Consider the following 11,573-nt stretch of genomic DNA (forward strand, 5'->3'; position numbering starts at 1 on the left):
GAGGTGCTCTTGGCCATCTAAACTCTCTGCAGTGTAATGTCAGAAGCCCTGTCTGGGCTAAGGAAATCAGTCCTGTTTAAAACAGAGAATTGTAGGACTGGAAGGGACCTCAAGAGATTTTCTAGGCCAGTCCCCTGCACTCAAGGCAGGAGAGTTATCTAGACCATCCACCATATTAACTAGTCCTTTTAAAACACTACTTTACAACTGGTGTAAGTAGTAGAACACCCTGAAATGTGTTATCTGGTCATGGCTGACCCTAGGACAGCCTTTCTCTCCAGTCTAGACAGGACTAGTTATTGCCAGTAACTGCCCTGGTCCGATTCAGATTCCCACCATGCATTCCCCTGCTTATATGTAGGCTTCTCTCAGATATGTGGGTGCGTTTGCTTAACCGTGTGATCTGCTTTTGTACCTAAGAATTATGGGGTCCCAAGACAGCCTGTTAACTCCAGGAGTGGCTACTCCGACTAGCTGCGTTCCTCGCTGCGATAGGCCTTGGATCAGCCAACAGGCGAGGCCCCCTCTCCCTGGGGGATACTTCCGCATTTGAATCAGTGGAGGACCTCTGGGGAGGGGCACCCACCTACTCGCTGTGGGATGCACTTGCCACAGGCTGCAAGGCTGATCTAGCAGGGGTGGCTGCAGGGATAGCAGGAAAAGGAGGCTCTCCGGTCATTGCTTGTTGGGCTGGTGCTGTGGGTGGGTGGGTTGGGCCGTCTTTATGTTCTAACAAGTCGGTTCTAATTGAGAGCGCTGAGCGTGCAATGGGCTGGTCCAAAACAAAGTAGTGGAGAGCAGGCATGCCGCTCTCAACTGCACAGTCACCCCAGAGCAGCCGGCAGAACGCTCATCATTTCTTTAAATAGCTGCTAGCCCATTTGAGGAAGCAGCTGATGTAACCGGGAATCGTAGCAAACATGGCTGCTATGAAACCTTTGCAGGTTAGCCGAGTCTTCAACAGTTATGTCCCTAAAGGCCTCACTTTGGGGAACGGCCTATGTAGCATCTGGACGTATTTGGGGAGCTGGTCCCTAGTTGTGCCCATTGGTGGGGCACGTTGTTCTGTATCTAAGCTAGAATAGGCCTTAGAAATGGGCTGGATTCATATAAATCAGCAAGCAGGAAACTTTAAATCGTCATAAGAACATAAGAGTGGCCAGACTGGGTCAGATCAAAGGTCCATTCAGCCCAGTATCCTGGCTACTGACAGTGGCCAGTGCCAGGTGTCCCAGAGGGAGTGAACCTGACAGGTAATGATCAAGTGATCTCTCTCTCCTGCCATCCACCACCACCCTCTGACAAGCAGAGGCTAGGGACACCATTCCTTAGCCATTCTGGCTAATAGCTATTAATGGACTTAACCTCTATGAATTTATCTAGTTCTCTTTTAAACACTGTGATAGTCCTTGCCTATAGGCCTTGCTTTGCATTTGTATTTTTGAGTTCTTTGCCAAAAGAGGCTGATTCTTGTTGACAGGTAAAACTTAGTACTTTTTGCTATATTCTCTCGACACACTTATTTAAGCAGTTCTATAGCTTAACATCAGTTTATTCAGTGTCCTAGTTTTTACTCTGTTATACTAGAAGCTAGTGAATAATGCTATTTCATTTTTTATCTGTGTTGAGCTGCATTTGGATGGAAATTGGAATTCAGTTAATTCCATAAACAGTATTTTCAAATTGTTTGTATTCAGCAAAACTACTTTGAATGTCCTGGATACATAAGAGGAAAAATAAGTGTCAAAACAGCTTTTGCACTTAAAGATCCTTTTAATGAAAGGAAATATGGTATTAGCTGTAGCTACTGAAAAAACGAGGAGGAATCCTTGTGGCACCTTAGAGACTAACACATTTATTTGGGGTATAAATTTGTTAGTCTCTAAGGTGCCACAAGGATTCGTTGTTGTTTTTGCTGATACAGACTAACACGGCTACCACTCTGAAACCTGTACTTACTGAATTTCACTGTTCCTGGTCACCCTGTTCTGCAGTTCTTAAAGGTGGCAGTTCTCATCTCTCACACCTTGTTTCTCTACAAGATTGGCAGAGGGAAAACAAGCTTTCTGCATTTTCAACCCCCTATGTTTCTGGACTTTGAGTGAGCTGGTCATTGAACTGCATTAGTTTAATGAACTGAACTGATGAGAATATTCTGTCTGTATCTCCACAAGAGGCGACTGCTGTCAAAAGCTGGTTTAGCACGTCGGCCAACTCTGGTTCCAGGTGCTTCGCTGGTGATTTCCACCAGTTCAGTGGTTTGAGTTTGGCAGCAAACGTGCTGTTTGTTTTGATATTTTTTTAATGATTTGAACAAGTTTAGGTGGTAAATTGTCATAATGTTGCATTTAATTTTAAATAAGGTTCTTTTTTAGTATTGAAATAAAAACATTTTTTTAAATCTGTGTTTGCCTGCCTAGGAAGTGTCAGAGGAAGGAGGAAATGTCTCCATGGGAGACAGGCTGTGCTTCCTAGAGCCGTTTTCATTGGACAATGCGAGATCTGGGATTGTGCTGCAGTTTTATATGCCGGGAGGGATCTCCCCTCCCCTCCTCTTGGGTCCTGTACAGTGTTTCTCTCTCATTCTTCCCACCCAAGTGGAATGAATTTTGTTGTTTGCACCAATATGGAGGTGGTGTGACAACTCATCTCCATACTGGTGCACCATAACAAAATTCATGTGGTGGGGGTGGGGCCGAAGAGTTAGGCATGTGGGGCAGGGCGCAGGGCTGGAGCAGAGGATTGGGGTGCGGGGGGGAGGCTTGCTCTCCTGATGCCTGTGCTGTATCTGAGCTATGGGTACTGGATCTGAGTCTCCAGAGCTGTCAGCTGACACCTTTCACCTCAAATCACTGACTGAGACCAGGTCTACAACTGCTGATTCAGTGATGTCTGTTAGAGGAGTGATGACTTTTTTTTAAACAACACTTCACGCAGGCGAAAGCTCTAGCATAGACCCAGCAACAGTGCATGGGTGTAGTTATACTGGCAAAAATGTCTCTTGTGTAGATCAGTCCAGATCACTGCCCCTCCCGAGTGGCTTAGATAAGCAGTGAACATCTGTAACATCCCGTCTGGTTGGCCACAACTGCTCCTGTAGCCTCCTAGACAAATTCAGACCAGAAATAAGGTGTAAATTTAGAACAGTGAAGGGCGATTAACCATTGGAACAACTTACCCAGGGACGTGGTGGGTTCTCCATCACTGGCAGTTCAATCAAGACTGGCTGTTTTTCTAGAAGATCTGCTCTATGGATTACTTTGGGGCGGTTCTCTGGCCTATGTTATGCAGGCGGTCAAACTAGATCAATGGTTTTCAACCTATTTACCGTTATGGGCCACATATGCAGTTCCCTGATTATGTGGGCCGCATCCACACACTATATATACCACCTATATAGCCTGGAGGACGTCACATGGGCCACAGCTGTGTGCTGAGTGGTTGAGAACCACTGGACTAGATGATCACAGTGTTTATCGGGCCTTGGAGTGGATGAACCTCCCTGGGGACTGCATGGTTCATTTACTGGCAGTAGGGGCAGCCTGGTTTTTTCCAGTTGTACTGGTGTGGATTGCAAAGATCTCCAGGTACCCGGCGACCATGAGAGTAGCTTTCTTCCTGCCACTGAAACAGGTCTTGGGGGCTGCTAGTGAAAATGGCTCCGGCAGGAGGCAGGATGGCAAAGTGATTCTGGGGGCAAGGGGAGAGGCGTTGGACATGTTGGAGTGGTCAGTGTAATCCAAATGTAAATCTCCTTAGTATAAAGTAACCCATTCAAGCGGCCCTGGGAGGGTTGCTTCTGGATCTAAGATGTTACTCACATCTGGAACAGGTGAGTTTCCTCTGAAACCAGAGCTCATTCTCCTTCTCTCCTTGCTCCCCATCAGGAAGAGGAGACGAAGCGGCTGCTGGAGCCTGCTGCCAGCCCCCCCAACAAGGTGTTAAATGGAGCTGAACAAAACTATCACAGCCTCCCATCAGCCCGCACGGATGAGCAGGCCATGCTGTCGTCCATCCTTGCCAAGACAGCCACGTAAGTCACAGCCTGGAGCTGCGGCCCTGCTCGTGGGGTAGAAGTGTATGCCAGCCTACGGCAGTGGTGGAGGGGCCTGTTCCGGCAGCAGCCAGGGCATGTGCCAATGGGGTGCCTTCCTCTGCCAAGTCAGGGAGCCTGAATGCTAACAGATGTCTGAGTGCTCAGACATTACACCTACATCCCTCTGTGGCAAGTCACTTAGTTTGGTGTCAAAATGCCTTCGGGACACATCATCCTAGCATAGTGCGCTTGGAGCCAGAACTGTAGGTTCTGGTCTCACCTCTGCCACTTACTTGTATGGTCTTGAGTATGTCAACCTCGCTGTGGCTCAGTTTCCCTGTGTAGCCAATGGGAGATGGAGAAGTCGCATTGACCGATAAATAGCGCAGTGGGTTGGGAAAGAACAGATTAAAGACTAGTTAGATGTATTCAAGTTGGCAAGGCCTGATGGAATTCACCCTAGGGTATGTAAGGAACTAGCTGAAGCAATCTCAGAACCATCGCCAATCATCTTTGAGGACTCATGAAGGATTGGTGACATCCCAGAGGACAGGAAGAGGCAAATATAGTACTGGTTTTCAAAGGGAGGAACAAAAATGACCTGGAGGATTATAGACTGGTCATCTTAACTTCAATACCTGGAAAGATACTGGAACAAATTAATAGATAATCCATTTGTAAGCACCTAGAGTATAAATAGGATTATAAGGAATAGCCAACGTGGACTTGTCAAGAACAAATTATGCCAAGCGAACCTAATTTCCTTCTTTGACAGAGTGATTGGCCTAGTGGATGGGGAGGGAAGCAGTAGAGGTGATAGATCTTGGGCTTTTGACACGGCCCCACGTGATATTCTCATAAGCAAACCCGGGAAATGTGGTCTAGATGAAATTACTATAATGTGGGACACAGCTGGTTGAAAGACCGTACTCAGAGTAATCATCAGTGGTTCATTGTCAAAATGGGAGGACTGGTATCTCGTGAGGTCTCTCAGGGTTCAGTCATGGGGCCCAGTGCTACTCAATATTTTCATTTAATGACTTGAATAATGGAATAGTGTGTGTGCTTATAAAATTTCCAGATGACACTAGGCTGGGAGGAGTTGCAAGCACTTTGGAGGACAGGGTTAGAATTCAAAAGGGCCTTCCCAAATCAGAATTGGTCTGAAATCAACAAGCTGAAATACAGTAAAGACAAGTGCAAAGTACTTCACGTAGGGAGGAACACTCAAATGCATAACTACAAAATCGCGACTAGCTGGCTAAGTGGTAGTGCTGCTGAAAAGGATCCTAGAAGGTTATGGTGGATCAGAAATTGAATGAGTCAACCATGTGTTGCAGTTGCAAAAAAGGCTAATGTAATTCTTGAGTGTTGTATGTACGAGACAGTAGGGAATTGTCCCACTCTACTCAGATGTAGTGAAGCCTCAGCTGGAGCACTGTGTCCACTAGAAAGACACCTGTTCAATGGCCACTCCGCACTAAGTCTCAAAATGTAACTAATCAGTTAACCAGTTTCTAATCCATTTAATGGGCACCATGTTAATTTTATATTGATCTAGTTTTGTCATCAAAATGTCGTGCAGCATAAAATCAAAATATCTTATGTCAACACTATTACCTTTATCAACCAACTTTGTAATGTCTTTTATATCAAATTAGTTTGATAAGATTTATTTTCCCTGAAATGATGATTTGCATTAACTACATTACCCTCCTTCAGTTCATAATTAATTGTGTCCTGTATCATCTGCCCCAATATCTTACCCAGATTGATGTCAGGCTGACAGTCCTATAATTACTCAAGTCATCTCATTTACCCTTTTTAAAAATTGGCCTAACGTTAGCTTTCTTCCAGAACGTCCTCAGTGCTCCAAGACTTACTGAAAATCAACATTAATGGTCTAGCGAACGCCTCAGCCAGACCTTTTAAAACTCTTGGAAGCAAGTTATCTGGACCTGTTGACTTTAAAGTGTCTGTCTTTAGTAGCTTCTGGTTTAACATCCTCCAGAGATACTAATGGAATGGACAGTGTATTATCTGCATCATCTGTCTTCCCCCAAATACAGAACAGAAGTATTTATTGAACATCTCTGACTATTCTGTATTAATATAGATAATTCTACTATTTCCATCTAGTAACTAACCAGTACCATTGTCAGGATTCTGCTTCCTGTCTGCAGACGCTGCCCCCGCAGCTCCCAGAGGCAGTGGTTCCCAGCCAATGGGAGCTGCAGGGGGCGGCGCTTGGGGCGGGGACAGAGTGCAGAGTCCCCTGGCTGCCCCTGTGTGTTGGAGCTGAAGGGGGGACATGCTACTGCTTCTGGGACCTGCACAGCAAACCCCTGACTCCGCTTCCCAGTGGGAGCTCGAGAGCCAGATTAAAAGGCCTGACGGCCCGGATGTGGCCCGTGGGCCGTAGTTTTCCCACCCCTGGTTTATACCTATCCATGACAGTGCTCCAGTCATGTGAGTTACCCCACTAAGTCTCTGTTGTTCCAGTCACATCATAGTTCCTTGTCTTTGCCAGGACTTCCGGTTCTCCCTGCGTGTTTCCCAGGGTGCTTGAGTTCATGTACAGGCCCCTAGGATAACTAACCAATTGCCCTGCCTACTCAGTATGAATCAGGAGGCTTCCCCTGTTGCACCCTCCTCCTTGTGTTTCCTCCCAGTATCCCACTTCTCCACTTACTGCAGGGCTTAGGTCACCATCCCCCTTAGCTCATCCTGCCTTGGCTCACAACAGAACCAAGCTGTCCCTGCCACATCAGGGATGTCAGGGTGTGGGGCTGCTGCCTCCCTCTTCAAAGGGGAGGGTATTTCACCAACTGTGGTGCCTGGCTCTCTGCACTGGCGAGTGTTTGATCCAAGGCCGTGGGTGAGCTGTGATGTCTCAGGGAGTTAGGGCAGGAGATGAGAGCCACCCACTAACAGCCGAACATGCATCTTGTATCTTTCCCCAGTAACATCATTGATGTGTCGGCTGCAGATTCCCAGGGAATGGAGCAGCATGAGTACATGGACAGAGCCAGGCAATACAGGTAAAGGACTCTCCCTCTGCGGGGTGACTGGACCCAGGGCTGCCCGGTTGTAGATTGGAAGAATTGGAGGTGTAATGCGCCCTGCATTCCATCTGTTATCCACTCCCGAGGCACCGTGCGGAGCAGTGGGTGTCTGGCCAGGGAATCCCAGCTGCGTGTCAGGTCCCAGGGTAGTGGGGAGGCATCTAAAAGTGCCAGCAAAACCGAACGTGTGGCAGGAGGTGGGGGAGAGATCTAGCAACCCACATCCTCCCATCTAGCAACCCACATCCTCACCCACCCGGCCTCATGCCAAAGAAGCCAAAGGTTGCACTGGCCTGCCTTTCCTGGGCCCTTTACAGTGGACTCTGATACTGCTGAGACCCAGGCCCTGCCTTCTTCCATCAACCGCTGTCCAACCCACTGACGCTAAAGCCCAGCTCTACTGGGCATCTTCCTGATGGAAGCAAAGGCCCCAGGTTTCTGAGCCATCTGGCTCTACCCTAATGAACTGGGTATTTGGCAGCTGCGCTTGGCTGGCCCTCGGGACAGGCCTAATGTGCCAGGCATTGGGATGTTTAAACACTGCTCCTGCGTGAATAATGCCTGTGTTCTCTGTCTGAGGGAAAGACAGGGAAGATCCAAGTGGGCCCCCTCCACAGCTGGAAGGCTGGTTGGGTGTACGATGCCCCCCCAACGATCCCCTTCCTGGGACTGTCCCTGCATTGTGGGAGTACAGTCAGACTCCTTTCCCTTGGGCTGCCCTGCAGATGGGGCGGTCAGTTCTGCGTTACCCGGAGGGACTGACTGCACTGCAGGGGACTGTACCTGCTGGGAGCTCACTGCCGGCTCTCTCTGCTCTCCCTGGTTCTAGCACGCGACTGGCAATGCTGAGTAACAACCTGACGCACTGGAAGAAGCTCCCGCCTCTGCCATCTCTGACCAGCCAACCGCATCAAGTGCTAGCCAGCGAGACTGTCCCTTATCCAGACTTACAGCAGGTGAGGACCCTGGGGCAGGGATATCAAAGATCTTTGAGTACCCTTGTCCGTCCCAGGGCCAGGCAGGCTGGCTCCCTGCCACTTTCCCTGGGGGTCTATCCAGTTCTAACTCTCCAAGCAGTGGGGTCACCTTTGGAGATGATTCCCGTGTCCCAGAGATCTTGCTTTTGATCTTTCCTTCAGCCTGTTTTCCTTTGCTCAGTTTCATCTCGTTCCTGGTTTTACTACATGAATGCCAAACCTTCCTCTCCTTCCGTGCTGGTTACACCACCCCAGTACGGGTGGTGGCCCTGCTCCTCTTTAGATGCTTTGGGCAGGTTCTACAGATCCTGTTTTGCTCATCCCTCCTGTCGTGTTTCCCCCCCGCGCCCCATTTCTCCCTCCAAACTTCCAAATGTGGATCTTCCTACTGTAAAAGTGGCATCATGGCCTCAGGGTTCCCTTCCGCTGCAGGTCAGATTTGTGCAGTTGAAAAGTTAGACGTCTCCAGCTGGAGCTGTTGAAAAGCTCCTGCCAAAAATCACAGTAGTCTGTTTTTTACCACTAAACACAATGTTTTGTAGCAAATGTCTGCTTTCAGCTCTTGCTAAGAAGTCAAACACCTGAAAACCAAAACTTTCCATTCAGAAATGTCTAAACATTATTTGACACTTTTTGATCAACAGTGTTTGCAATTCACAAAGCAGGATGTTTCTCTTAATTCTGTTTGATGTTAAACCACATTCTCCTGGGCTGCCACGTCTCGTGGGAGTTGTAGTTTGAGTGTCTTGTACCCCCATTTTCCTCTGTGGTTGGAACTCCTTGGCTGGACTACATTTCCCAAAATGCATCACCATGGATCAGCAAGAGGGAAGCCTGCATCATGGGAAATGTTGTCTCACCAGGCAAGCCATCCCCCAGAGACAATGGAGTCAGGAGGCACCCAAACTGTAACTCCCATGAGGCTGTTCAGATGGACCCAGTCTAATGTAAAACTGACTTGAAACCAGTGTGGCGATTTGGTCTGACAAATGGAAGTGTCTTCATTCTGGTTGACGCAATGGAATGTTCACTCTGATTTCTGGCACAGTTGAATTTTTCCAGGGGGCGGGAGGGATGCTTGTTCTGACCAGCTCCACTAACCACCAGTAGAAGGCTCTAAAACTGTGGTGAGCCCCAGAATTTAAAGTGAGCATCCAGTCAGCTTTGTGACTAAGGCCTTGGGTGGGTTCTCCTCTCCCACAGTTCTAGGGAGCACTGAAGGCCTCTTGGGCTGGTAGCTAAGTGGAAATGTTGCTTCAGTTGCCATAGCTGGAAGAGCTTTGTGGGGTGATCCTGGTGCTGCCGCAGCCAATGGTATTGCTCGTTTTGTTTGCCTGTACCGTGGCAGCGTGTGAATGCTATTGGATTGCATGCGTGCATCAGGAAGGGGAAAGGTGATCTCTGGGCAGGGAGCACACAGCTAGGCTCCCTGCCTCTGGGCTGGAGTAGTCTAATAAGAAATGGAGCATCCCCAGGGAAAAGGTGGCTGTTCATGATGAGGGTGGCCGGAGCATGAGCCGAGCCGACTTCCCCCGGGGTGCCCTTCCGATGTGCTGCAGCCTAGAATGGCTTGGTCAGCAGCCACTGCTGAGATGAAGATGGGTGGGCTCTTCCGGGCGGGGTGTAGACTCTGTTCCGCAGGCAGTGGCTGTAATGGCTGTAGCAGGTGAACGATCCCCCTCCGAGCTGTCACTCACACGGCTGCCCCTGGTTCTTGCCCACAGGTCTCCCGGATAGCCGCTTATGCCTTCAGTGCGCTCTCGCAGATCCGAGTGGATGCGAAAGAAGAACTGGTTGTACAGTTTGGGATCCCGTGAGCACGCTCGCCCGAGAGCACCTCTTTCACTCGTTTTTTCTTTTGCTTTTTTTCCTCCCTCCAATCGGCATCTCGCCGCTACGGAACTTGTACATAGCCCAGATGTCCGACTAATCACAAAGGAGACAATAACCACCACTTGGAAGGCCAGCCTGGTCCGGGCCTTCCCTTTCTCTTGTGTGGGTGGGGTGGGGCGGGGCAGGCCAGGCCAGGCCAGGCCAGGCCAGCCTAGATGGGTTGGGGGGAGGGGTTTTATCACATAGGAAGCCTTTACTGCACAGTGTTGACCACAAAGGGAAGAATCTCTCTAGTCACTGGAGCGGCCCTGGGGAAGGAGTAGGGGCAGCGCGGCCTCCTGGCTCTTCAGTCAGGGCAGATTGCAGTATTTGTACCTAGCTGCCACCTGTTCCATTATCAGTTGGAGGTGAGGGAAATGGTTGTGTTCACGGTGACACACTGGAAATTCACCCCACATAGCATTGGTTTAAAAGCTTTCCCACGATGATCATGGTTAGTTTCAGGGTGGGGCAGGGCTGAGCTGTATTTTTAAAGGAAGCCTAGCAATGAATTGTGGCCGCCGGGTCTGAGGCTCTGCTTGCAGGACTGGCTGTTTCTAACACCACTTGTTTTTACATGGTTGAACCTTTGTGTTTTAATTTTTTTTTTTTTTGCCACCATAGATAAAATACATTCATCCAACCCCTGCAGTCTCCTCTGTCCTTCTTTCCAAGCCACATCCCAGGAGCTTGTGTGGAGATCTAGGGGGAGAAGGAGTTGGCAGCGTCTGCCAGGAGGATCTGGTCTCGTCATCCAGCATAATGGAGCTTGGAACCAGTTAGTGGCCTGAGTTGTGGTCACACCACATGCGATGGGCTGTGATTTTAGTAGAAACGTCCAACAACCCATCTCCATTGCCGGGACTGTCCGACTTGGTTTCCCTCCTCACCTGCACTGTTGACTTGTTCCCTGACCTCTCTGCGATGAGCTCTTCTAATAAACGCTAAGACTGCCAACTGAATGGCAGTGATGAATGCCCCTGGTATAATTCATACTTAGGGCCCTACCAAATTCACAGCCATGAAAAACACGTCACGGACCGTGAAATCTGGTCTACCCCATGAAATCTGGTCGTCTGTGCGCTTTTACCCTCTGCTATACAGATTTCATGGGGGAGACCAGAGTTTCTCAAATTGGGGTTCCTGACCCAAAAGGGAGTTTCGGGTGGTCACAAGTTTATTTTAGGGAGGATTGTGGTATTGCCACCATTATTTCTGCACTGCCTTCAGAGCTTGGTGACTGGAGAGCGGTGACTGTTGACCAGGTGCCCAGCTCTGAAGGTAGCAACCCAGCAGCAGCAGTGCAGAAGTAAGGTTAGCAATACCATACCAGGCCACCTTTACGTCTGTGCTGCTGCCTTCAGAGCTGGGCGGCCGGACAGTGGTGGCTACTGACCAGCTCTGCAGACTGCAGCGCAGAAGTAGGGGTGGCAATACCATACAATGCAATCCTTACTTCTGTGCTGCTGTTGGCGGCAGCTCTGCCTTCAGAGCTGGGCTCCCGGCCAGCAGCTGCTGCTCTCCAGCTGCACAGGTCTCAAGGCAACGCTGCCACCAGCAGTGCAGAAGTAAGGGTAGCAGACCCCCCCCATTATAATCTTGATAGTTCCCCCTACCCCTACA

At 49.2% G+C, this 11,573-nt stretch overlaps 1 protein-coding gene across 1 annotated transcript; it reads left to right on the top strand.

The window, feature by feature from the left end:
- The first annotated feature begins 3,893 nt into the window (after nucleotides 1–3,893).
- LAMTOR1 (late endosomal/lysosomal adaptor, MAPK and MTOR activator 1) lies at nucleotides 3,894–10,597 on the top strand. The gene is made up of 4 exons (XM_032793180.2): nucleotides 3,894–4,033; nucleotides 7,000–7,077; nucleotides 7,931–8,057; nucleotides 9,803–10,597. Exons 1-4 carry the CDS (start codon nucleotides 4,002–4,004, stop codon nucleotides 9,893–9,895), a joined length of 330 nt encoding a protein of 109 aa, XP_032649071.2. The 5' UTR covers nucleotides 3,894–4,001; the 3' UTR covers nucleotides 9,896–10,597.
- Nucleotides 10,598–11,573: the final 976 nt, after the last annotated feature.

Source organism: Chelonoidis abingdonii, chromosome 1 (genome assembly GCF_003597395.2).
Source record: "Chelonoidis abingdonii isolate Lonesome George chromosome 1, CheloAbing_2.0, whole genome shotgun sequence".
In the NCBI taxonomy this organism is placed as follows: Eukaryota; Metazoa; Chordata; order Testudines; family Testudinidae; genus Chelonoidis; species Chelonoidis abingdonii.

What these genes read in the sequence shown, in the direction of transcription:
- LAMTOR1 (XM_032793180.2), top strand. Translation starts at nt 4,002, where the DNA reads ATGCTGTCGTCCATCCTTGCCAAGACAGCCAC. An exon ending in ATCCTTGCCAAGACAGCCAC is followed by an intron (nt 4,034 to 6,999) that starts GTAAGTCACAGC and finishes ATCTTTCCCCAG; the next exon opens with TAACATCATTGATGTGTCGG. An exon ending in CTTATCCAGACTTACAGCAG is followed by an intron (nt 8,058 to 9,802) that starts GTGAGGACCCTG and finishes TCTTGCCCACAG; the next exon opens with GTCTCCCGGATAGCCGCTTA.